This window comes from Chrysemys picta, chromosome 2, assembly GCF_011386835.1.
Source record: "Chrysemys picta bellii isolate R12L10 chromosome 2, ASM1138683v2, whole genome shotgun sequence".
Classification (NCBI taxonomy): domain Eukaryota; kingdom Metazoa; phylum Chordata; order Testudines; family Emydidae; genus Chrysemys; species Chrysemys picta.
Window position 1 is genome coordinate 231885705 of NC_088792.1, and position 26857 is coordinate 231912561.

The 26857-nt window shown below is 42.0% G+C and overlaps 1 protein-coding gene across 6 annotated transcripts in view; it reads left to right on the forward strand.

Moving 5' to 3' along the window:
• Positions 1–26857, forward strand: part of C2H8orf34 (chromosome 2 C8orf34 homolog) — a 235204-nt gene that overhangs the window by 82294 nt on the left and 126053 nt on the right. For all 6 annotated transcript variants that reach the window (XM_065585726.1, XM_065585723.1, XM_065585727.1 and 3 more), the window contains exons 6-7: positions 3583–3755; positions 12714–12880. In XM_065585726.1, the coding sequence (XP_065441798.1) occupies positions 3583–3755; positions 12714–12880 (340 nt within the window). The remainder of the gene's footprint in view (positions 1–3582; positions 3756–12713; positions 12881–26857) is intronic.

Sequence of the window (26857 nt, forward strand, 5' to 3'; positions counted from 1 at the left end):
CTCCAAGCTGAAGTTAATAAAAACACATCTATGCTCCACAATGACACAGGAGAGGCTGGTCAGCCTTGCAACCATCTCAATAGAGTATGAGCTGGCCCAGACTGTGGACCTTCAGGAAGCAGTTCAAATCTTTGCAACTAAGAAGGCAGGGAAAGCACCACTTTGATTACTCAAACAGATAAAAATGCCAGTGTTTACTATGCAGACAAGAAAAGTAACATTTCCTGTTCAGGCATTTGAAAGTTAAGTGTTACTTAAAATTTTTGAACAAGGCATTTTAAGTTGTTAGTTCTCCTTTATTGGGGTAGGTAGCAGAGCAGTACCATGAGAGGAGTAGAACAGGAGGAAGGCAGAATTGAGACCTTTCAAAGTTTTGGCCCAAGCGAGGGAGTATGGGGGTATCGTTTGAGCTCCCCGCCTCAGGTGCCAAAATGTTGTGGGCCAGCCCTGCCCCCTAGTCACATGACATGGGTCAGGATTACATCTATCAAGTGACAGGGACCAGTGTCCCCTGATTCCTGTGGTGACTGTTATGCTACCTGACTGCTTTACAACACAATTCCTACAACTAAAAACCATTTTCCACAAATTTCTGAAAAATTTAAGAGTACCACACAACAAAAATGGCAGCAATCCTAAAATGTGCTAAATCACTTCGTTTTCCCCATACAATTTTCTCCCTTTTCAACTACTGGCTTTTCAATTTAAAGATAGTTGTCAGTATTGCTATAATGTCATCTCAACTTTGCAGTAAAATGTCATCACCTAAATAATGATTTCAGCAGGCCTATAGCGGAATGCTGAACAAAATTAAACTGACATGAAAAAGACACTGACAAACATACGTTACAGGAGAAGTATAGGGTAAAACAGGGGTAGGCAACCTATGGCACAGGTGCCAAAGGCGGCACACAAGCTGATTTTCAGTGGCACTCACACTGCCCGGGTCCTGGACATAAGTCCGGGGGGCTCTGCATTTTAATTTAATTTAAATGAAGCTGCTTAAACATTTTAAAAACATATTTACTTTACATACAACAATAGTTTAGGTATATATTATAGACTTAGAGAAAGAGACCATCTAAAAACGTTAAAATGTATGACTGGCACACGAAACCTTAAATTAGAGTGACTAAATGAAGACTTGGCACACCACTTCTGAAAGGTTGCCGACCCCTGGGGTAAAAGGTGGAGTGAGGGAATGTGGTGAGGTGTTATGGTAATACAAACAACCACCAGAGAGCAAAAGAGATTAAGACCCAGATTCTGCAGCTGACTCTGCATTGGGGAAGTTAATGGGTGGAATGGACAGAAGCCAACTGCAGGGTCAGCACCACAGTAGGATGGATACATAGATATAATACAAAAACAGCCCTTCCCATATAGGGTCAGATTCTGGCTCATTCTAAGGTCTTTTATGCCACTCCAAGTGGCCCTAAAACAGCCCTGAACAGCAGAGCCGGCTCTACCATTTTTGCTGCCCCAAGCGAAAAAAAACCCCCAAAACCGCTCGGACTGCCCAAACCGCCGAAGCGCAAAAAAAAAAAGCTGCCCGGTCTCTGCCGCCCCAAGAATGGATGGAATGCCGCCCCTTAGCGTGTGCCGCCCCAGGCACGTGCTTGCTCTGCTGGTGCCTGGAGCCGGCCCTGCTGAATAGGTAGCTGAGGATTTCCTCCTACATAAGGAAAATCCTAGACTGGTGCACAGTCAGACACCTGTTTATGTGAACAAAAGTCTCTCTCTCTCTCAAGGGATATAGGATCTGGCATTTGAAATCTTTTCAATTTCAAGTTTTATCTTTTAACTCCTACATTTGGCTTCCCCATGTTAATTGGATAGACATTATTTACAGATTTCAAACACTATAAACACTTTGATGGTTTTATATTATGAATAACTGCTAATATTTCAAACTTTGCATTTACTATAATTTAAAGTAGTCATCCCAATTATTTAGTGTTCCTTTAAAGATCATTTGTTATTGAGGAGGACAAAAACATATGGTTGCTAATTTAAATAATCATCCTCCTGCTGCTTCTCCAGATGCCATTTATTAGGACTGTGTTGTTCTTACAGTAGGAATATTTCATGGGATGTAGAGCCAAATAACAGCCATAAGAATTGTCTTTCGTTACAGATCAGAATATACAATATATCTTAATTAGGAGCACTGCATTTTAAATTTCCTTGCTGTCCTAGAAATGGCATTCAATGAGAGCAGGATAACTCTCTCCATCACATCATTTCAAAATGGCAATTCTGGAGCATAATTTTCTTCAAATTATCACTATTCCACATCAACTCCCAGTGTATGTATAAGCACACAACACCGAGAAAATTGGAAAGGCTTATGCAGTACTTTTACACAAACTCTTTATGTAATCAAATGAGCTATTTGTTTCTGTGTGATGCTGTGAAACATCAGTAAAGTTTTTAAAATGCCCAGGTTTTTTTTCCGTCTCCTACTAGTTATTCCACCATACATCTTCAAGCAAATTGTCAAAAAAAAAAAAAAAAAAAAGACTTCCAGCTTTGAAATTGCAGTTTATCACAGTGGCAATATATGATGTACATTATTTGCCTATTGTAATACACTGAATGTCTGCCAAATAAAAAAATATATTTTAATTGTGGATTTGAAAATATGACAAAACCAGCAGGATTATTTTAAAATAGTTGATTTCCCTACTCAGTAAGATTTTCACACTGAATTCATAATGCAAAAGAGATGATATTAAATCGAAATATACTATCTTCTGTGTTCTTCAATATTCAAGTGACCTCATTCATTACTTAACATACTTGAAACATTGGTGTTTCCAATAGGAGGGGGCTTATTAAGAATGTATAGTTTTAAAGCCAAATCAGTAGTGATGGACACCTGCCACTCCTTTTCAAAACTATTGGATTTTAAAGGGAAAAATGAGGAGAGGTTCTGAGTAAAGCTGGATGAAATTTTTCAGACAAGTAATTAGTTGCTGAAAAATGCAGTTTTGGGTAGCCCAAAACTATTCATAACTTCAGGGAATAATTATGGCCAAAAGAGAATTCTTTTTAAAAAAATTTGAAACATTTCATAACAATTTAAAGTACGGCATTTAAACTTTATTTTGAAATGACATTTTGAAAGTTAGCTAGATTTATTTTTTTAAAGAAGGGTAAAAGAAAAACCTGAAAACAAAATGAAACTAAAAAACTAATAAACAGAAAAATTATTATAGGCGGAACAAAACATTTTGTTCAACCTGAAAAGATTGTTTTGTTTTGTAGGCTCAGCAACTGGGCCAAAAAATATTTTATTTCCTCAGCTCTAGTTCTGAGTATCAGGATGGTGAACACCTCTCTGGAGTTAGGGCCTAAATCCAATGTACATTGAAATTTATGGGAGTCTTTCCATTGATTTCCGTGGGCATTGGATCAGGCTTTTGACTTTTTAATGTCCTGTACTATTTTAATAAGGATCAATATATGAGATGAAGCAATAAGTTAGTTTGTTCCCTGTTTCCAGTTTATAAACATCACTGAGAATGAGCAGCGTAGAGGTTTGTTTATTTATTTATTTAGGCTTTTGTTTCTATTCAGGATGCAACAGGTTTTAATACTCCTCTTCTAAGACCTCGTGTGATTGGAGAATGGGTTGGTCGCGAGGAGAATGATGCTGATCCATTGGCTGCGGAGATGTTGCAACCTCTAGTACCAAGAAGTAAAAATGAACAATGGGATAGTGAAGATAGCAGCAGCAGTCCTGGAGGAAGGTGAGGTTTTGCTTTTATAGTTTAATGACTCCTGAAAATCTCATTACATAATTTTTTAAAACTTAGAGATTTTTTTGCAATGTCCAGTTTTAAGGATCAAGAATGTGAGGTGTATTATTTTCCATATACAGTATACCACGAACCAGGAAATATGTAGTAGGGATTTAATGATATTGGGCACAATACTGTAGATGCTTATGCACATGAGTAGTCCCATTATGCACATAAGTAAAGTTAAGTTAGGTGTATACAGTAACTCCCTACTTAACGTCCTCTCGCTTAACGTTGTTTCAATCTAACGTCCCTGCTCAATTACAGAACATGCTCCATTTAAAGTTGTGGAATGCTTCACTATAACGTCGTTTGGTTGCCTGCTTTGTCCACAGCTGGCAGCCCCCCTACCAGCTCCTCTATGCCCCCCCCATAGCGCCTCCTGCAGACCCCGAGGATCAGTGCCTTCCCCCTCTTCCCCCCGCCTCCTGCCCGCAGCAATCAGCTGGCTTGCAGCCTTCAGGAGGCCGAGGGGGAAGATGAGCCAGGACTCAGCGCGCAGGCTCCCCCTTCCTCCCGAACTACGCAAACCAGCTGATTACCTCAGGCTGGAGGCAGGGGAGGGAGGGGGGAGCCTGCGTGCTGTGTCCTCCCTCCTCTCTCCTCAACATTGCAAGCCAGCTGACACATTCCCCATTGCTTTATTTTGCTATAGGAAAAGGAGTTGGCTGCACTCAGGGATACAGGTTCCTCTTGCTGCAGCAGCTGAGTGAGAAGCAAAAGCTGCTTCCTGGATTCTTGGGACTTGCCCTGCAGCAAGCTGAGCCTAGCCAGAGTGCAGCAGTGCTTCTATTGCCAACTCTTTCTGTGGCTGCTTCTCCTATATTGTGGGCTGTAAGGGGAGATGGACTAGAACTGTTCTGGCATCTTTGTATTTCCCAGAGTACCTCCTATTCCCTTAGCCTCTGGAGGGGAGAGGGAGGGGCTAGTTTCAGCTAGTTTACAGTCCCTTTGAACTGACAACGTTTGGAACTGGACCTGTAAAACGTTGGTATTTGAAAACGCACATCTCGTATAGTCAACTAGTTATTTATAAAAAAAAGCATAAAAAATGCTTGGTGGTTATAAAAAGCAATATCGGTTGGTCAAAGTTAACTCATGTATAGTTCAAGTCAAAGATATTACACAATTAACTTTTAATTAAACATACATATAATACATCAATAAGTACTGGGAGCAGCATGCTCTGAATTTATAGGGCTAATTAGAATTCATGAAATATTAAACTATTAATCAGTGTTTTGTTGACTGCAATATCTAAATTACAGTAAATGACTATTATTTAATTAAAACTGTTTGTAGCCTAGAGTCATTTGGTCACATTTTACTTGTAACTAAAAAAAAGGAAGCATTTCATAATTCGTAATCTCAGTTTCTGTATAAATCTGGTAAAAGATTATTTATAAACATTATGGAGTAATTTTAAGACAAGTGTAAAGACAAATATTTTTGATAGTTTATTGGCCATTCATTACCAGTGCCTACATATGCTAGGCTTGTAAACTAATGCTGTACAGTAAGAGGAAAGTAAAAACTGCTGTTGTCCCAATATTTCTCCCTCACATAATTCTCCCCACCAAAATAGTGAAATATTCTGAGTATCTAGAGGTTTAACACTTGCATATTTAGGCCCACATTGTCAGAGATGCAGGCTTTTTCTCAGCTCCTCTGATCACTGGGAGGAGGATGGCTGTCATTGATGCTACCTTCCACTGAGTGCCTCCCCAGCTGAGCGATTCTGCTGACAGTTCAGATTATTATATGAGATATACCTATTTCATAGAGCTGGAAGGGACCTTGAAAGGTCATTGAATCCAGTCCCCTGCCTTCATAGCAGGACCAAGTACTGTCCCTGACAGATTTTTGGGGGGGTGGGGGGGGGAGGGGTGCTCAGATCCCTAAATGGCCCCTTCAAGGATTGAACTCAAAACCCTGGGTTTAGTAGGCTAATGCTCAAACCACTGAGCTATCCCTCCCCCCCCCCCCCTCTGTGATTGTGGTCACCGAGTGTAGGGGGCAAGTTGTTATTGCTTAGAACAGTTTAGGAAGCTTTGGGAATGGCATTCTTTAGGGGAATGAACAAACATCTAGAATGGCTGGTTCTTAGGTCTTGCCCTTCTGTTGCTACCACACTTCCTTTTTTGGTACTGTCCCTTTCAGCATAAAATAGACTGTAGAAAATGCTAGTGGACATGTGGCTTGTAGGATGCTATGGGTGCTATCCTGTGTGCTACCTCTAATCTCACTTTTAACAAGCTTTCCCTAATTGTGCTTCTCTCAGTATTGTACAGTGGAAGGAAAACATATTATCCTTTGTTAAGAATATGGAGCCTGGTTTTCAGAGGTGATAATCACCTATAACCCCTACTGAAGGCAATGGGAGCTGGCAAAGACTCAGCACATTTGAGAATCAGGTCTACTTATTTAAAAGGAAGCCGGAGTGATTTTTAGAAATTGACAGGGAGTGAAATTACTAAAAAGATTGGGAAAGGTAAATTAATCAGATTCAGGTAGGTTAGTAGTCACTGGTTTGTAAGTTTACCCCTTGATGGAGATCTGTGTTGCTGGTGTGTAACAGGAGATAAGACAATATGAAAGTACTGGTGACAGTTTTGTTGGTAGCTGGCTCAGCTTCAAGAATTCACTTTGCAGAAATAGGATTAAGTGCAATCCTGGCCACTTTCATAATTTTCAGCATGTCAAAAAATTTCTCTGGGATAGTTCTAAGATAGAGATCTGGGGATTTCCACACCAGGGTGTGTGTGTGTGTGTGTAATTTGTGCACGCAGGAGGATTTTAGGGGATTTTAATGAGAATCTCAGTTCTCAAGAGTTAAAAGCTGGGGACTCAACTAAGTAGCTAGAACCCATGGAGGCCCTATCTATACACCAACCACCACCTCTCTCTCTCAGAACCTGACCTATTTTACCATTATTTATGTGCCTCAGGAGAGGTTGAGTGGTCTACATCTGTCTACTCTACACCTATATTGAGGGAGAAGCAGCAAGCCCATTTGCCCCTGCCGGGATAAATGGTGATATGAGGCATCTCCTACATTCTCTCCACAAGGTGGTGGGGAGGGCCTCAGATTTCTCTTTTATGGTGTGTCTCCTAGGGTCTGAGTGGTTTGGGGTTTCCCCCATTCCCAAGGATCCTCTCTTAGGCACAGCTGCCAACCAATTTGCATCTCCAGGCAGGGCTCTGGAGCTGTGCTCTGGCTCCAGGCAAAAACCTGCAGCTCCACTGCTCTACACTCCAGCTCCAGGCTCCGCTCCAAAGCCCTTTTCTCCAGGTGCCTGCCTGACTCCTAGGTTATGGATACAAGTCCTTGATCAGTAACAAGGATCATGAACTGCACAGAAATATTAACACCAGTCATTGGAAGAGGAAAGACTAAAAAACAGTCTCCTGGCTTTCAGTTCAGTGGAACCTACCGTGGGTTAAAGGGAAATTGTGCCTTTCACACAAGATGCAGAATTCTTGGTGGGGTCTGCTTACACAAACTTTTGCCTGTTCCTTGCATGTTCCCAATTCCTTGAAAAATCAGCTCCATACTCCCCCACAAATGAATGTGGTCTCTTTCATACTGTTGTGATAATTGGACCTATAAATTTACCCTAATTATTAACTCAGCTGTGAAAAGTGAGTGAAAGTTCATAAAGTATCACAATAACTTGTAACAACAAATGTTGAGGGGAAAAACTTCAAAGGGGAGACAGACTGACTTATTCCAAACTAAAAGGCCTACAGATAATTCAAGGACTGTGTTAGGATCATGCTTGGTAACCAAGAACAGTGTGAGACCAAAAATCTATCAACCAAAATTGGTGTGTCAGAAATTAGGCTTAATTAGTGGACAAAGTAATGAGGGGATGGACTGTTCTGCCCACCACACCCTTTGTGGGGACCTTAAAGAAATACTGGAGGGAGCTTCACCATCATGGCGGCCATCCCTATTGTTTCCTGGGATCCCAGAACCTTCCTTATCCTGATACTGAAAGAGGTCCTTAATAGATTAGGCCAGAAAGAGGGAGCCAGATGACATGGCCAGAAAGAGGGAGCCAGATGACATGGCCAGCTCAGTCTGAACCACAAACACCACCTGAGATGTGAGAACTTGTCTCCTCTCCCACCCCCAAATGTGTCCTTTTCCCTTCCTGTAAACATGCGGGACTTACCCATGTGGCACCTCCTGCTGGTCATCTCAGAGAATTAGCTCTTTCCAGCAGAGAGCACCCTCTGCAGGCCAGTGTCCCACAGCCCCCATGTCCCTCCCAAACCCCAGTGTCCCTTTTCCCTGGGGCTGCCCCCTGGCAATACCCCCACCAGTCTCTGGGTCTCCCCTCTCTGGGGAGTCTCCCCAACCCTCTAATCCCCACCTTGCCTCAGTCTGGGCTACTGCCAGTCATCACCAAGCCTCTGCTTCCTGGGGCAGACTGCAGTGTAAAAGCCACTCATCATAGGCAAGGGGGTTCAGACCTGCTGCCTTCCTCGGTCTTCCAGTTCCTCTATGGGCCTTGGACCAGGCCCTGCAGCTTCGGGAGTTGCCAGCCTGGAGCGCCCCTGCTCCTCTGGCTCTCCCCAGGCCTGCTTCACTTCTAGTACCCTTACTGCAGGCAGCCAGGCCCTACTCTCTCCCAGCCTAGAGAGAGACTTCTCCTGGGTCTCTGGCTCACAGCCTTTTTATACAGGCCAGCTGTGGCCTGATTGGGGCATGGCCCAGCTGCGGCTGTTTCCCCAGTCAGCCCAGCTTAGCAGCTCTCAGCCACAACCTTCTCCCAGGGCTGATCTCAAGCCCTTCAGGGCAGGAGCGGGTGACTACCCCGCTACACTTCCTTACCTTATTTTTTATCTTTCCTATCCTAAGAGTCTGGCTTAGGTAGCCAAGACTGCATATTTTGAAACACTGAAAGAAGGAACTAAAGCAATGCCCTAAACAGCCTGATGTTGGAACAAGTTTGCCAGGTCTCAGAGTGGCGGAGCAGACCATGTGCTGTACCTGTGCTTTTCCAGCAGTGAGGCTGCAAGTGAAAGTCAGCACCAGAGACAGAAGCTGCATTTTCTGTTGTTCTCTCCTCTCTCCATTTGTGTGTTTGTCTTGTTTTGTGTTCTAGGAAATGGGATTGGACTTTAATAACAACAGTAACAATGAGAGCTCCAGCCCATCTCAATTAACTTCTTTTCCTCAAAAAGGACAGTTGTTAGTCTCTTAGATGATATTAAAGATTATCTCAAACAAAGGTTTTTTTCCCTATTAAAAGCTCTCTCCAGCTAAAGGGAAAGAACAGGCAGTGCTGTTAAAATAAAAGCCTTATTTAATACTTTACATTTAAAATGCTTTAACTTGTTTTCCCTTTTTTCCCCTATGTCTTTAATAAAAGTTTTACAAGATTTTTAATAGTGTCTTTGCTATAGTACTAAGCAGGCTATGGTCTCTTTCTATCAAACCCTGAATCTTGTTTATATTGTTGGACAGAGACTGGGTTATGTTAACACCTTTGGGCCATATATTCTATCTAAATTAATACAATGCTACCCCTCCCCCCAATTAATCCCCATAGCTATAGCTATTCCTAATTTTGGGTTAGAAGTAACAGGATAGTCTAGTCATTAAAAAGGTTGCTAGGTGTTCCTGTGACAAAGCTTTGTATGGGCATTATGAGAGGATATTCTAGATCTGTAGTGGATTATCTCCATATAAATCAATATTACCTAAATCCTTACCACATGTTTTGCATGTGCCCAATTAAAATATTTTCTTTTATGCAGTATTTTAATATATATCTTTACTTTCAGTCACATGTAAAAAATCACATAGCAACACCACCCAATTTTGGATATCTTTTTATGAACTGGGCCCATAATTCTTTTTTAGGTCGAAAATGTGCTTTTTTGTTTCTCATACTCAAGTGAGTAAAAATATTATGGTGAGGATCATGAGCCATAAAAAATATTTTCGTGTCTTAAGACACATCAGTCATACCGGCAAGATATTTTATATTCCATTCTCTTCTAAGCAAATACAGCTGAGCTAAAAATTAAAATAGAAAAATATGTATTTCTTTTAAGCTTGTTAAAAGAAAACATTTTTATTTACAAAACAAGTAATATCGTTTTTTTTGCCTTTTTATCGGGGAAGAGGCTTTCTATCACAAAACTCTGAAAACAGAGAGACATAAAAATGATGTGGTTATGATGATTTAATCATACACTGCGGGGTTCTAAGCTTTCACTAGTGTTGCCAGTTGGGAAACTGCCATAACAGCAATAAGACATCTGTAACTGGCTTTACTGCTAGTATGATTTTTTCCCCCAGTTTTATATGTAAATAATTTATGGCCTGTTCCAGTGCCCTTTGAAGTCAATGGGAGTCTTTCCAGGCCATTGGATGAGACCCGTAGGTAGGAACTAAAGGGTAGGCAATTGTACAATTTTTTTTTTAAACGGTGTGTAGGATTGCACTGGAGACTACTAGCCATCAGGGAATCCGTGATAAAACAGCAGGGGTATAAATAACTAGGCTGTGGAGGGATAGTAATAGCATATGATAAGACTGACAAATGTTTGACAATATTTGTGGAGCAGTGAGTAAGAACAAAACATGAGCTTACAGGAAACTGCAAGTGGGGAAAATATATTAGGTAAATAACCAAGATCCACAAAGTGTGCCAAAATATAAAAAGGCTTGATATTTAAAGGATGCTTTTTGTGAGTATGTGGTCAATTAATTGGGGATACAAATCCCACCACTCAGATGTCACAAATATGTGCTTTCTTGGTGTGGTTTGGTACTTAAGTGCCTACATAGTAGGATATCATGCAATTATCCACAAACAAAGAGACCAGTGCAGAAAATCTCCAAAAATTTAAAATTCATATGCCTGAGCCTGCAAAGGTCCATAGGTTTAGTTCTATGAAAACTGTTTGCCTCATGCATGATTTCCCTGACTTGAGATATAGTTACTGTGTCACCTATATCATGCAATATTAAATATATATAGTCAGAAGGAGAAGATTTGCTTTAATGTTCAGTCAATTACACCGACTTATGTTGTTGTTAATTATTTGTATTACAATAGTGCTTAGAGGCCCCAACCAAGTTTGGGAGGCCCTGTTATGCTAGGTCGGATGCATCCGACGAAGTGGACGTTCACTCACGAAAGCTTATGCTCCAATACATCTGTTAGTCTTAAAGGTGCCACAGGACTCTGTTGCTTTTTAGTAAAAGATAGTCCTTCTCCTCTTTGAGTTAACAGTTTCAATAGACAAGACAGAAAATGGTGGGAGGGGAAGTCGATGTACATCTACAGTGCAATAAAAAATCCATGATACAGAGTATCAGAGCCTGAATCAGCTGTCTTGGGCTGTAAAAATTGCAATGTAGACATTTGGGCTCAGGCTGGAGCCGGGGCTCTGAAACTCTCCCCACTCATTGGGTTTCAGAGCTCAGGCTTCAGCCCAAGCCCGAATGTCTATATTGCTATTTTTAGCCCCACGGCCCAAGCCCTGCAACCCAGAGTCAGCTGACCTGGACCAGCTGCAGCTGTGCTGTGGGTCTTTTATTGATGTGTAGATGCACCCATAGAGGTGAAGCACCTAATTCCAGTTGATTTTCAGTGGGGCCTAGGCTCCTGTGATAGAGAAGCTTTTGAAACAGGACTGAGGGTTCCAAATCTTTGAAAATTTTACTCAAAATGACTCATCTGTGGTTATATAGCTAGGAATAGTCTCCTGATACATACAAAATAGGAAATGACTGCTTAGGAAGGAGTACTGCAGAAAGGGATCTAGGGATCATAGTGGATCACAAGCTAAATATGAGTCAACAGTGTAATACTGTTCCCAAAAAAGCTGACATAATTCTGGGATGTATTAGCAGGAGTGTTGTAAGCAAGACACGAGAAGTAATTCTTCCACTCTACTCCGTGCTGATTAGACCTCCACTGGAGTATTGTGTCCAGTTCTGGGCACCACATTTTAGGAAAGATGTGGACAAATTGGAGAAAGTCCAGAGAAGAGCAACAGAAATTATTAAAGGTCTAGAAAACATGACGGGGAAGATTGGAAAAAAATGGGTTTGTTTAGTCTGGAGAAGAGAAGCCTGAAAGGGGACATAACAGTTTTCAAGTACATAAAGGTTGTTACAAGGAGGAGGGAGAAAAATTATTCTCCCTTATCTTTGAGGATAGGACAAGAAGCAATGGGCTTAAATTGTAGAAAGGGCGATATGGGTTAGACATTAGGAAATACTTCCTAACTGTCAGGGTGGTTAAGCACTGGAAAAAGTTACCCAGAGAAGTTGTGAAATCTTTTTTTAAGGTCAAGTTAGACAAATACCTGTCAGTGATGGTATAGATAATACTTAGTCCTGCCATGAGTGCAGGGGACTGGACTAGAAGACCCCTTCCAGTCCTACGAGTCTATGATTCCCACTCCAGTGGCCTAGCCACAGGACCATGCTGCCCCTCCCCAACTGACATTAACCTAAAGTTTTAATATTAAGATCATGATGCAGGGTCCTCAACCTATGTTGTTTAAGAGCTGGGCCTTGCACCGTGAACTTAATATTGATAGACTAGTCAGACCAATGTTGGAGTGAATTTTAGTCTTTCACTTGCAGTGCCTTAGCAACATCTCCTTGATGTTTAAATTTGTGGTCAGGTAGCTTGAACTCCATAGCTGATTGCAACAGCTACTGCTGCATGTAAGGGGAGAGGCAATCTCTCTGGTATTTAAAGAATAAGGCAAAATTTCTGTATGGATGTTTATAATTGCAGAAGAAACTGAAAATAATTAGTCTATTAATTAAATGGTTTCATTTGCTCATTTGAATGAAATGGCTGCTGCAAAGGTACTTTTTTGTAGCGAGAGTAACAATAAAAGGAGGTTATGATTTCCCCCACCCAGTTTAAAGATGGAGCCGAAGACCAAAGGATTAAAACAGCAACAACAGCAACATAAGAAGCTACTGGCTGCCATGCTTTCCCAGGACTCTTTTGATTCTGTTCAAAGCACAGCTCCCTCAGTGACAGAAGAAGATATTGACAATGAGGATGATGCCATGGAACTGCTAGGTAATTGAAAAAGTTAATTCACGCAAGTATTTTTTCCATACTGTTTCCAGTGTTGTATAAAGTATAACAAGATTGAGCCAAATTCTGCTTTCTGGAATACAGATGTAAATCTGTAGAAGCATAGAAGTTAAGGGAGTTATTGCAGGCTTACATCAATAACTTAAAAATATATATAGGAGAGAAATACTAACTCTAAGTCTAAGGGAGCACTCTAGCTGCAACTGTCCATTGTAAAATACCAAAGGTCACAGGTGTTTAAGATAAGGTAATTTCTTTCATTTTCTCTTCCTAAAAAACATTTGAAAGCTTTCATTGATAGAGGTACAAGATACAGTGGACAAGTCTGTTTTACATGCTTTCTCTGGTTAATTTTTACCCTGTCAGATCACAGTCCTGTCTTCAGTGGGAATTTTGTCTGAGTAGTCTAACTAGCTGCAAATAGAGGGGAAAATGTAAATTTGACTTATTGCACTGGTTTTAATTATACTTTTCCAGTAGACTGGATTGTGTTTTAAATGGTATTTTAGGAATCTGTGTCCTTAGCAGGGGCACTGGAACTGCAGGCTGGGGTAGGGGGCCATGGCCCCACAACTTTTTATGTTCCTTAAGGGTGAGCGATGGGGAGAGGGAGAAGAGATGAGAGAGCAGGGGGAGGGGCCATGGTTCAGGCACCAATGGGGGTGTGTGTCCCCCACTTCTAAGGAGTTTCTGGCATTCTTGGTCCTTAGTACATCCCCCCTCCCTTTCTGGAGTTCTTTACTGTCAATCAAGTGAAAGAAGGGAATAATACAAGACAGTTAGTTACTCCCTTCCTTCCATTTTTTTAAATGCTTGATCTTGAAACGGTCAAAAGGAACCATTGTCTTCAATATTTCTATATGCTTCATTTTACATAATAGACCTTTTATGAGGGATCAGAGTAGATGAATAACGTTACCTTTTAAGGATAGCTCAACCGTATATTTTAAAAGCACTATAATGAATTATTTATTTAGGAAAAAATCTGAGCTACAGAATAAAGCACAGAAAATAAAAGGACAAGCAGCACTTTATTCTATAGACTGGCTCCATGATTACATGATTGCTGTATAAATTATGTTGCAGTTACTTAGTTTTTACATTGTGCACATTGCATGGTAATTTAATGTATAATTCCCATGTACTGTAATTTCTAGTTTTGTTATCACTGTACCATTTTAATTTACAAGGGAGACAGTATTAATGGGCTTGATTACCCCAGCTCAAGGAAAACAACGCAGGAATGGGCTAGGCACATTGTGGTGTTTCCACCAAATCATTCTATTGTGGATGTGGATTTGCTGCTCCATGGAATGGGTAGGTGGTTCCAGCACTTGTGTTGTGAAGGATCTGCTGAAGGGTAAGTATGAAACCTGGATAGATACAGCAATGAAGTAAACACTCAGAGAAACAGAAAATCCTTAAAATGAAGAACTAGATAAAGCTTTTAGCATCGGGTTGTACGTTTTTGTGACTTTCCTATGGAAGGTATTTATTCTCCATTTCATATATGCACGAACTACAGAAGCACTTTTAATTCAGGATTCTGTATTTTGTTTTAGGCATTTTTATGCATTGGTGTTTGATTGAAATACTTTATTGTTAATTATATATACACTGAAACTTCATGCATCTTGGAAGCACAAAATAAAACACAAATAAGCTGCCAAGTGGTGGGAGAAGACTTTTCTTTGGCATCCATACAGTGTTAGGTATACTTTTTTTTTTAAATATTTCTTTTCTATAATAGCCCTGTTACCTCAACAAACCTAATTCACTATTGATAGGGCCTGATCATCTTGTTAGTTGGCTTGGGAGATGCATAAATTAATCATCTTGCAGGATCGAACTGATAGAGGGAGAGTTTTGAAACAATGGTTCCATATTCCTTATACCAGCTTTCTGTTTTAATTCTCATTTTGGGTTGACAGGACAAGTTTTAGATTAAATATAAATGTAGGGATTACATTGCTGCAGAATTGCTCAAACTTTGGGACTGTGAAAAAATGTCATGCTGTAAAAAGCATCTTATTTTATTTTGAAGCTAACGGCACAGAGTTTAAATTTCTATCAGCAAACATAAGTATTTTTCATTGTTGTATTTTCCAAATCAGTGACTGTACAATAACAGGAGTGAATTTTTATATTATATTGTGTATTAATCCATTAACTGCTTTAATGCTTTTTACACATCTAGCATAGCACCTTTCCAAGCATGGTTTTCTGCCATCACTCAGTTCCAAAACATAGTTTCATATAACTGACATATTCCCTTTACAATTCACTCTTTGTTGCTTATTCATGCTCTTCACAAAAATTACAAAACCTTATGCCCCACAGTTTACATCTTGGAAGAACAACTTCTACTACTAGTAATAAATTACTTAAAACAATATCCTGTTTATAATGTAGCTTTTCAGCTGGACAGTTGGTGACCAGAAAAAGGATCAGTCTTTACTCATTCAAAACTCTCATTGAAATCTGAGAATTTTGACAGAATGAACTCTGCAGGATTTGGCTTAGACTTTCTAAATGTGGATTGGCTGAGATAAAGAATATTATTGTTCAAATGTACTGGTCTTCATTTACACATGGTTAGTAAAAGTATGGGATTGTTTGTTACCCCAAGAACATACTGAAGGATCCCAGAGTAGCCCTTCTATTGCTTACTTCCAGGTTCCCAAGACGTTGGCCTATTAATCTGTTCCTGCAAGGTGAAAGGAGGGGGCCTGCCCTTGTAGAATTGCTTGGGTTTACCAAGGGTCTCCTTCTGCCCTTCAGGAAGCTCTCCAGAACAGACTAGATCTGGTCACCCTTGGGAGAATACGGATACAGCCCTCCGCTCAAAGGATTGACACCGAGGCAGTACTTTTCCAAAACAAAATGTTTTCTTTATTTAGTTTAACCAATCTTTCCTAATACAATTAATCTAAAGCTAAATTAAAACATAAACATAAGTCCCTTAGTACAGGTATACAAGCTAAAGCACCCAATACTGTAATGTTATACAGTTGGAATTGCTTAAGTGATTATGTTCTGCACATGGTGATCAGTCACGTGCAGGATACTGACCGTAATCTTAATAAACTTTAATCTTTATACATAGTCATATAAACATACACACCACAGACACTCATCTTTATTATCCCAAGCATATACATTCATTAACCCTATTTCTATTCTATATCCTATACTATAGCTAGCATGCTGTAGGCTTCTCTTCCTCTGTTCTGTCAGGGTCCTTCTGCTCTGTCCCAGCAGCGCTGCTGCTGCTGTCACCCTGTGGTTGCTTCTTCTGATTCCTTTGCTCTTTTAGGTTTCTTTTGATCTTTTTTCTGGTTCTCCTTCTCCAGCTCCTAACTTGATTGACTTCTTCCTGCTTGCTCCATCTTTTGTTCAATTTTTGGTCTGTTCTGATTGGTTATTATTGAGATGAATCTCAATTCTCAGGCACTTAGAACTTACTCCATATGATACTGAGTTTAAAACAAAACAAAACACCCAACAAACTATAAACTAACAATGAGAAACATCTGAAGTTGAACCCTCTTCACATGGATTTTGTCCTCAACTCTTTTACCATTTGCTCCATTTGTTCTCTGCGTTTTAGCCAGTCTTTATTGTGCACAGAAACCTTCAGCATAGCACAGAGGAGTGGCTGGAGCTGTTAGAGGGCACAGCTGGCCTATCAGCAGTGGAAATCTCTAACTGGATTTCATGTTGTTCTGCATAGCAGTGAAGGCTGACATTATAGTCCTTAGATGACTCAGCCCTTAGCATCACAGTCCTCGTTATGTTGGATTGAGATAAATGTGAAAAATTTGGATATTCCCAGTAGGACTGGAAGTTTTAGCAGCCATGCAAATAAAATGATGTATGTTCTCATGTTTTCTACATGGATAGTCTTTTAAACCTTATACCCAGACATCCAAAACAAAATGGAGAGCTCTTCAGTTTCTATACAGACCTTTGTTAGGCTTCTAATGACAAATTGTGTGTGGGAAAAGTCATCCACTTTTGGCCGTTCTATTTGTCTAGAATTCTTCTCATCCTCCTTTTTAAAGTAGATTTCACCAGCTCTTAGCCTTTTCAGTTCACTTTTATCACAGTGGACAGTATATCACCCTAGATGCTCAAACCATTATTAATTATTAGAAAGGCCTCTCATTAGTGAAAATAAAATGCATACATTCTCAGGCTATTTGTATTGTTGTAGGTTATTTTTGTCCTTGTCGTACTATGACCCCGTTGTGCTAGGTACTGTGCCAATGCATAAATACACTGTGTTACCAAGGGTGATAAAAAGAATTAAAAAAATACACCATTGGCTGAAAAATAACTAAGCCCCAATGCTGCACTGATAGCCAAGTGGATGGACCGTTGTTCTTACACGGAAACCCATAGGGCCCACCTGTGCAGATCCAATTGTAGGATCTGACCTTAAGGCTGGACCATAATTATTTGTGTTATTAAGGGAGGTTTAAAAAAAAACCTAGTATCTGATTTTGAGAAGTTGTAAAGAGACAAGCAAGGTTGTGAAATTTGAAAGGAAATTTGAAATTTTTATTTAAAATTCATAATTTTGGATACTTTAAGTTTTTATCTGTTCTATAGTCTACAGTAAGGAGCTTGATGTAACTAATAACTGCCATTAAATCTTTAGGCTTTTTTTGCTGTTTAATGAAATAAATTAAGTGTTATGACTTGGATCAAGCAATTACTAAAGCAAATAGTGATCTTTTTATGCTAATATGGTCTGTATGTAAATGGCTAAGATGGGTAAATCAGTGGGGTCATTCATCTTTTGTTTCATGTGTAAACAGGTAAGGTGAGAGAACATCTCAAAATATAACTTTTGACCTCATATAGTATTTCACTGTAATCTTAACTATTCAATTGAATGTAGTATTAATAACACCTGGCACCAACACATTAGGTTTCGAGACTGGTGTTTAAAGGTATGCCATCCGCTTGGAAAAAAAAGACTAAATCTGCCACTCAGTATCTGTGTGAATATTTGAGATTTAACAACCGCCTATTCCCATTTTTTTTTCTTTTTCTATTAATATGTAAAAAAACATTAAGGCCACAATCCTGAAAAGACCCACACACCTGGTTACTTTTATTTATTGTGAGTAGCCCCATTAATTTAAATGGGACTATGCTGGGCTAAAAGTTAAAAGTGCATATAGATTTGCTGGATTGAGGTCTAAAACAGGGGACACGAACGAGTAGCCTTATCCAAAAAGTTCATTGAATTCAATAGGAATCTTTCTATTGACTTGAGTGGGCCTTGTCTCAGGCACTAGCTGCTTATACAGGGGAGACAGTGAAAGGGACTATATACAAAGTAGAACGTAAAAAAAAATTGAGAAAAATTATGTTTTCTCTATCTTTCAGTTATAGTAATCTTAAATGTTGCTTGTAATAACAGGCAAATTAGGTAAATTCAGATGTACGATTAAGTTGCCTGTGTCCCTCTACTGAGTTAAGAATTCTGTCTTTTGGGTAAGAAACTGTAAGCTTTAGAATAAATGTATTTATTTAGATTGTAATTTACTGCAACATTGCAATTCACTCACTGAATCATTTCTGGGTTGATACATTAAAATGGATTGATACTGAAGTTGAATTTTCTGCAAGGTATTGGGGCAAGGGGAGGAAAAAAGGAAAAGAAGAAAATCAACAAGCTTTCTTGGTAGCTAAAGTTCTTAGATTTTCTTGAGCTGAAATGAATTATGCATGAGTTGATAAAAAGATGGAGAACAATGAAGATGATTGCTTTTCCAGAGATATAGGTTTGTTTGAAAACAAACACCAAAGCCTTTTTTTTTAAAAAACAACAACATCTTTTGACAACGAAGAGTAAAATAACTGCAAGATCAGTTTGCTTCTGTACTCCTTAGATAGAAATCCTGCATCTTGGCAGGGGATTAGACTAGATGACCCATGCGGTCCCTTCTAATCCTATGATTCTAACTCAAATCCTAAATTGCATGTGCTTTCACTTTGCTTGATAGTATTCAGTTTATCTCAGGAATTTTTATAAGGCACCAATTCATGTGATATTTAAATCTCATGAGTTAATGTCAATGATTTCTCACAGGCTGTGATAGTACCAGGGATCAATGGTGGGGAGGGAGTTCTGCAGAAAAGATAATACAGCCTGAGGCTCCCCCCCCCCCTTTTTGCGGGGAGCATCACCATGATGGGGGAGGATGTGGTTCTTGCAGACAATTCATTACTGCTCCGAGTCTCCATCCATCGCCTCACACCTTAGGATGGAAGAATCCCATGCACTGCTACAGACTAGGGACCAAGTGGCTAGGCAGCAGTTTTACAGAAAAGGACCTAGGGGTTACAGTGGACAAGAAGCTGGATATGAGTCAACAGTGTGCCCTTGTTGCCAAGAAGGCTAACGGCATTTTGGGCTGTATAAGTAGGGGCATTGCCAGTAGATCAAGGGATGTGATCATTCCCCTCTATTCGACATTGGTGAGGCCTCATCTGGAGTAAAGTGTCCAGTTTTGGGCCACACACTACAAGAAGGATGTGGAAAAATTGGAAAGAGTCCAGCAGAGGACAACAAAAAATGATTAGGAGCACATGACTTATGAGGAGAGGCTGAGGGAACTGGGATTGTTTAGTCTGCAGAAGAGAAGAATGAGGCGGGATTTGATAGCTGCTTTCAACTACCTGAAAGGGGATTCCAAAGAGGATGGACCTAGACTGTTCTGAGTGGTAGCAGATGACAGAACAAGGAGCAATAGTCTCAAGTTGCAGTTGGGGAGGTTTAGGTTGGATATTAGGGAAAACTTTTTCACTCGGAGGGTGGTGAAGCACTGGAATGGGTTACCTAGGGAGGTGGTGGAATCTCCTTCCTTAGAGGTTTTTAAGGTCAGGCTTGACAAAGCCCTGGCTGGGATGATTTAGTTGGGAATTGGTCCTGCTTTGAGCAGGGGAAGTGGCTAGACAATAGACTGCAGTCACCACTGATATAAGTGGCTGGACAGGGATTGCAGACGTGTCCCCCAGAAGGGGGAAGCACAGAGTGTGGTGTGGTCGGAGGGTTGTGTCACTGAAGAGGACACTGCAGTCCTTGGAGTGACATGGGGCCAGGAGCAGAAGAGATGGTGGGCGGAGCACCACCAGAGCAGGGTGCACTGGCTACAGAGCTAATTCCCATATCGGCCACGAGGCGGCGTCAGAGTGGTGAGTTGCACCGTGTCACAGAGCCTGAACCTTGTTACCATGGTTTGTGGGGCAATCACCACAAAATTAGACAACTGCAATGAGCTCCACATGAGGTTACACCTTAAATCAACTTGGAAATGGAAGCTGGTGGAGAATGTAGTACTGTAGCTCTTAGTTTAATGATGTGTCTCCGTAGAGGAAAATTATTCCAGTGCTCCAGTTTCCAAGTAGAGTTTGTGGTGGTGGTGTGGAGGCTTTTGCTTTTGTTTTTGTTTTTTTAGTGGAGCCTAAAAGGCCTTAAGTGTCCTGTGACCTTCTTGTGAGGGACTATCTGCCACCCCATAGCATTCTGCTGCAACTGTGGTCAGCAAGTATGTGAGCTGGAATCTTCTCGGTTTGAGATGGAGCAGGATGTCCTTTGTTGAGGGATCCATATGCTTGGAATTTCCTCCATAGCTGTTCCCCCTGGGATCCAAAATAGCTCAGTTGGCATTCAGTGCACACTGTAAAGGCTCACTTCACTTAAGCTTTTGGACAAGGATTGGCACAGTAACAACTAGTACTTGTTTGTGTAATGGGGTTATCATGGTTACATTTGACTGGATTGCTATCTGTGGTATGTTATCTTGGTTTCTGGACTTGGAAAAGCTGCTGGTTGTTTGTTGTGTTTTATACATCATTGATCATCCAAGAGCCAATAATGAGTTTTTCTTCCTCTTCTTTTAGTTATCAATCTCATAAATAGGGATGGTTTGCTAGTTGCAACGCTGCAAAGAGGAGAGAATCTGTCACTATCTACCTTATGGGGAATATCCCAGCATGAGGGGGGTCTCCAGTAATCATAGATCACTATCACACCACCCTCTCTGGTAACCCCTGGCACAGGTGATTCAAGGGGTGGGGAGATGTCATGGCAGTCTGCGTCTCCTCAGCTAATGGATGCTCCTTCAGACTGATCTAATCTGTGTTGGGGCTGGGCAGAGAATCAGAAAGCCACAATGGCTCCTAGCTCCTGCTTACCCCTACAACCTAATCTTTACCACACCAAGCAGATCTCAGCTGCAGCAGAGAATCTGGCCCATAAAGCCTTTTTGATTCCCTGGAATGTTTGAAAATTCTTTGCTAAACACACTTTATTTCCTCAAGTTCTCCATCTCAGCAATTAGCATAGACTACCTGTCATATTTGCTATGTTTGTGGGATGTACCTGGCCTTCTCAGCTCTCTACAGGTTTGCAGTCCTACTACAACCCGCCCCAAGATGTAGCAATGTGGATAACAGCACAATGAAGTTGGGTCCTTCAGGACTGCCTAGAGAGGCCTTTTTGGAGCAGCCATATTGGAAACCACAGAGATCTGGTCCTCCAAGGAGTAGAGGGGCCAGCAACAGCCAATCAGGGCCATGCTGGCCCAGATAAAAGTTGCTGCCAGTTCATTTCTTGGCTGGGACCAGAGGAGTGGAGAGGGGTTCTCCCTGCCCAAAAGAGTCTGATGACTAAACAGAGTTCATGGCCAGCTGAACTTAAATAGCTGGGGTGGCAGATAGAGACACTGGCTATGGGATAGGGCTGGAGATAAAAGGGTCTGGTAGGAAGAGGCATAGGGAAATAGCAGCAATTGATTGGAGTGATCTGTATGTGGCTGCTGGGTGTAGGGTCCCTGGGTAGAAACCTGGAGTAGTGGGCAAGCCCAGGTTCTCACTGGCTTCAGGTAAAGTGGCATAAACCTTGAGAGGGGTCAAGGCTTATTTTGGAGTCTGAACAAAGTACTGAATTGAAAGGGCCCAGAGCCAGGGCTGAAGACACTAGTGAGGGCAAACAGACTGTTCATTAGACTCTTTAATACCTTAGAAGGGGTTCTTTTGGACTTTGTGGCTCGGCCCTCCAGCCCGGTCACTGAAGACCTGCCAAGGTTGGCTGGCAGCTTTCAGGGGAAACCAGGGGCAAGAAAAAGACTGTTCTGCACCCAACTGCTCAGAGGTCCTTGAGGTGAGTGCACCTTGATAGTATCTCATTGAAAAAAACTGCCCAGATAGCATCAAGTTGGTATTAATTGGCTGTGGAGTTGGCTATATTCTATTCCTCTTTTACTCCTGAGGGCATTCTGCACCAAAAAAACTAAAATTCTGTGCACAATATTTTAAAATATTGTCAACTAAATGTGGAGACTCCAGCATGGCATTGGGGAGCACAGGCCACTGGCTGCACAGAGGTGGCAGCTTCCCTTCTCCCCACCAGGACACAGACTCAGCATTGAGGCTGCACCCAACCCTGACACAGTGCAAGGACTGGGCCTGCCCCAGAAACACCCCAGGGCCCTGCCTCTCCCTGCCAGGTGCACCAGGTGTGGGCAGGCAGACTCAGCAATGCAGGATCCCAGTGTGGAGGGACTTAGTGTAGGGTGGGGGATCCAGGTGTGGGTTGAGAGGTTTCTGTGTGAGGCAATCTTGGTGCAGCTGGCTCAGTGGGGGAATCTAGGTACTGGGGGGGGGGGCGAGAATCTGGATGGATAAAGGCTTATTGGGAGGTTCTGGGTGCAATGGAAATGGGACTCTGCAGGGTGGTCCAGGTGAATGTGATTGGGGCTCAGCGGAGGGGGGTCTGGGTGTGCAGGGGGATAGAGCTCGGTGGGGGGTCTGGGTTTGGGGGGGCTCAGTATGGGGTTCCAGATGCTGGGGGAGTGGGGCTCAGTGGGGTGGGAATCCATGTGCAGCTGGTTGGGGTTCAATAGGGTGGCAATCTGGGTGTAGGGATCTGGCTTGTAGGGGTGGTCCCGGTGCAGGGGGGAGTGGCACTCGTTGGGGGTGGGTGAGGCTTGCCAGGGTATGAGGGGGTTGGGTGGATGGGGGAGGAGCTCCCTGTACAGAGATCCCTCCCCCTGCAGCTGAGGAGCAGTGGATGGAAGAAGTGTGGGGGGAGGGAAGGGGGGAATTTGCAGAGCTTCCTACAGCCAGGGGGGAAATCAGGGGGTGGAGTCTGATACGGCCCCAGATGCTGTGCAGGGGAAGAGAAAGTCCAGTCCTCCCCAGCCCAGCTGGGACTAGCAGCTGAGCCCAGGCCAGGGTAGGAACCAGCAGCCGGGTCTTCTCCAATCCCGCCCCCTGCCCCGAAGTGATTTACTGCTGGGGAGGGTCGTATGACTGCTCTTGTGGCTTCCCTTTGCTTCCCCGTCAAAGTCATTTTTCTGCAGGGAACATAAATTCTGTACATGCACAGCGGTGCAGAATTCCTCCAGGAGTACTCTTTGGCTACAAGGGATGGATTGGACCAATGTGGGGCCCTTTGAAGGAAAGAAATAAACTTGGAAAACAATCTTAAGTTCTTTAGAGATTCTAAGTCTGGTAAAAGAGAAGACTGAGAGGGGACATGATTACAGTTTTCAAGTACATAAACAGTTGTTACAAGGAGGAGGTAGAATAATTGTTCTCCTTAACCTCTGAGGATAGGACAAGAAGCAGTGGGATTAAATTGCAGCAAGGGAGGTTTAGGTTGGACATTAGGAAAAACTTCCTATCAAAGTGGTTAAGCACTGGAATAAATTGCCTAGGAAGGTTGTGAGATCTCCATCATTGGAGATTTTTAATAGCAGGTTAGACAAACGCCTGTCAGAGATAGTCTAGATGATATTTAGTCCTGCCATGAGTGCAGGGGAGTGGACTTAAATGACCTCCTGAGGTTCCTTCCAGTCCTATGATTCTATGAAAACTCTCTTGCTTTTTATCTCAAAAAGGTTTCTTGCTCTCCATCTTTTCATAGATTCATAGACTCATAGATTCATAGACTTTAAGGTCAGAAGGGACCATTATGATCATCTGGTCTGACCCCCTGCATGCTGCAGGCCACAAAACCGTCCCTACCCTTCCCTTGACTCTGCTGATGAAGTCCCCAAATCCTGTGTCTTGGTGACTTCAATTGGCAGAGAACCCTCCTGCTAGCGATCCCTGCCCCATGCTGCGGAGGAAGGCGAAAAACCTCCAGGGCCTCAGCCAATCTACCCTGGAGGAAAATTCCTTCCCGACCCCAAATATGGTGATCAGTAAGACCCCGAGCATGTAGGCAAGAGTCTCCAGCCTGACCCTTGTTAGCCATTATACTATTTACCTGCTATTGCTCGGTATTCCTCAGCTAATATGTTTTACCATTAAACCATTCCCTCCATAAACTTGTCTAACTTAATCTTAAAACCAGACAGGTCCCTCGCCCCCATCTTACTACAGTTAGAGGTGGTTGAAAATTTTTCAGTACAATAGTTTTCCATTGAATAATGCAGTTTCATATACTAAGCATTTCAATTTGAAGTGTCAATTTTGATTAAGCATTTGACTAGAAAAAGTCCAAATGTTTTATTTCAACAGTCATTTCACTCATTTTGTTTTGACTTTTAAAGTCAAATATTAATGTTAATATCTTTGTATATTTAAAGTGTCAATTATATATGAATATAATTTAAGTCGAAATGAAATGAATTAAAAAATGACAGCATTGAACCAAAACATTTTGGAATTTTCATTTTATGGGACATTTCAGCCTTTTGTTCCAAATGGGAATTAATTTGTCAAAATATGGAGTTTCCTGTGGAATGGAAATTCCAGTTCCTGACCAGCTCTAATTACAAAGACAAATTTTTCCACACTGTCACACTCAATTTTCTCTTTCATAACACCACATAGTCTTGACCACCCACATGGTGTCTTCAGGTCTGACTGCTGCTTGCTTAATCTTTTGCTGTTGGTGAAAGAATATAATCCTCTCCATCTTCTTTCCAAGTGGAATATTATGTAAACCACAGTAGGTAGTAACATATTTGTTGCAGGAAAGATATTTTCAGATTTACAATTAAGAGCTGTAGGAGAATTATGAAGTTCTAGTACAAGTTAGTGGAGAGTGAATCAAATTCCAAAATAAGATTTACTAAAATTGAAATGTTATGAACTCAAGGAGGCAGTTTGAAAATCCAGTGTATCATAAATAAAAATGAAAATTAAGTATGATCATTTTAAAGTACTTTTGAAATATTGTGTAACAGTTTCTGCCTTTCTGTAATTTCTCCCTTTTTTATTTGTTTGCAGTAGTTGAGTTTGTCATTCATAGCTGCTCAAATTATGTGCACTGGGTTATTTGTATCCTATTTTTAATTAACAGATTAAAATGAGTAGTTGCTGCATCTGTGGCAAATACTTATCTAAGATTTACTCAGTATGTGAGACAGATTAATTCTTTTTCTCCCTAGCACTGATATCCAGCCCCCATGACACTGGCTACTCACAGAAATCCAGGTCCTCTGCCACCAAGGGACCAGTTTAACCTTAAACCAGTGTTTCTGTATAACACAAAGCACTAGCAATGACACAAAAGGTTTATTCTTCTTCGAGTGCTTGCTCATGTCAATTCCATTCTAGGTATGTGCGTGCCCAGATACAGTTGTTGGAAATTTTTGCTTTAGCAGTATCTGTAGGGCTGGCTGTGGCGCCTTCTGGAGTGCCATGCTCATGCACTGGTATATGAGGTGCCACGGCCCTACGCCCTCTCAGTTCCTTCTTACCGCTCATGATGGTTGGTCAGAGCACCTTCTTCTTGCCTCCCAAGTGGATAGCAGTTTTCCTAGTGCCTACTTGTCTTCCCTTTGTATACAATTGTTTACAGTAGTTAATTAGTAATTAGGTGTTAAGTTGTAAAAGTTCGTTAGTAAGTTAGTCTCCACAGGGACATTGCCCCAAAGTGGGGCATGCCCCATTCTCTGGGTTGCAAGCCCTGTTCAGCCTGTAATAGGCCTATGCCTATTAGAGACCCCCATAGCAGCTGCCTAAAGTACTTGTGAGAGTTGCATGTTAAGGACAAGTGTCGAATTTGTAACAACTTTCAACTCAGAAGGAACGGGACATTCATTTATGAGCCCTCCTCATGGAGGCTGCTCTTCATCCGGCATCGGAGCCTTTCCCTTCTGACTCCCTGTCTAGCACCTCTGCGTCGGTCAGGAGTGCAGTGCCAGCACTGAGCTCTGTCTGGCACTGCTCTCCTTCGCCGGTGCCCAAGAAGCACCTAAAGAAACAAGGCTTCCCGGCACCGAGCAAGGAAGGTCAGGAAACATTGGCCAAATGACCCAGTTCAGGCAGCCCACCCACTCCAGAACCTCACGGGGATATCTCTCCACTTAGACCGCCTAGTCCGCCCAGGGATCTGCCTCTAACTCCTGGGAGTGGTAGGTGACCCAGGCACCCGGTACTGCCCTCAACGTCTGAAGGCAGCTAAGAACCAGAGAGCCACTCTGAGGTTGGAAGTGGCTAAGGCTCCACTCACTAAGGGGAAGCTGGCCATGAGACCACCTTAGAGGGCAGTCGAACACTGTTGGTCTCCGAAGCAGAGGCAGTGCTCCCTGACTCCACAACCAGGGTCACCAACTCTCCATCCTAGGTCCCTGATCAGACAAGCCAGGTCACTGGCACCACAATCCCGGTCTCCACCAATGTGGCACGGATCACCTGAAGTGAGTCAATGGTCTTCATAAACCTGGCACCGATCTGCCTCTCTCCAGCTGACTCCCTGGCGCAGGTCCCCCTCTGTGCACCATTCTTCGCTGGTACAGGACTGCTCACCTTCACGGCACCAGTGTCCATGCCTCTGGCACCACTCCTCAGAGAGGCATCATTCGCCTTACTCAAGACACCGCTCCCCCATGCCTGGGATCAGCTGCCAAGCATAGGCATCCGCAGCCCTGCCTTGGTCCCCAGAAGGGGACTTGTCAGGGTTGGAGTGAGACTTTAGCCACG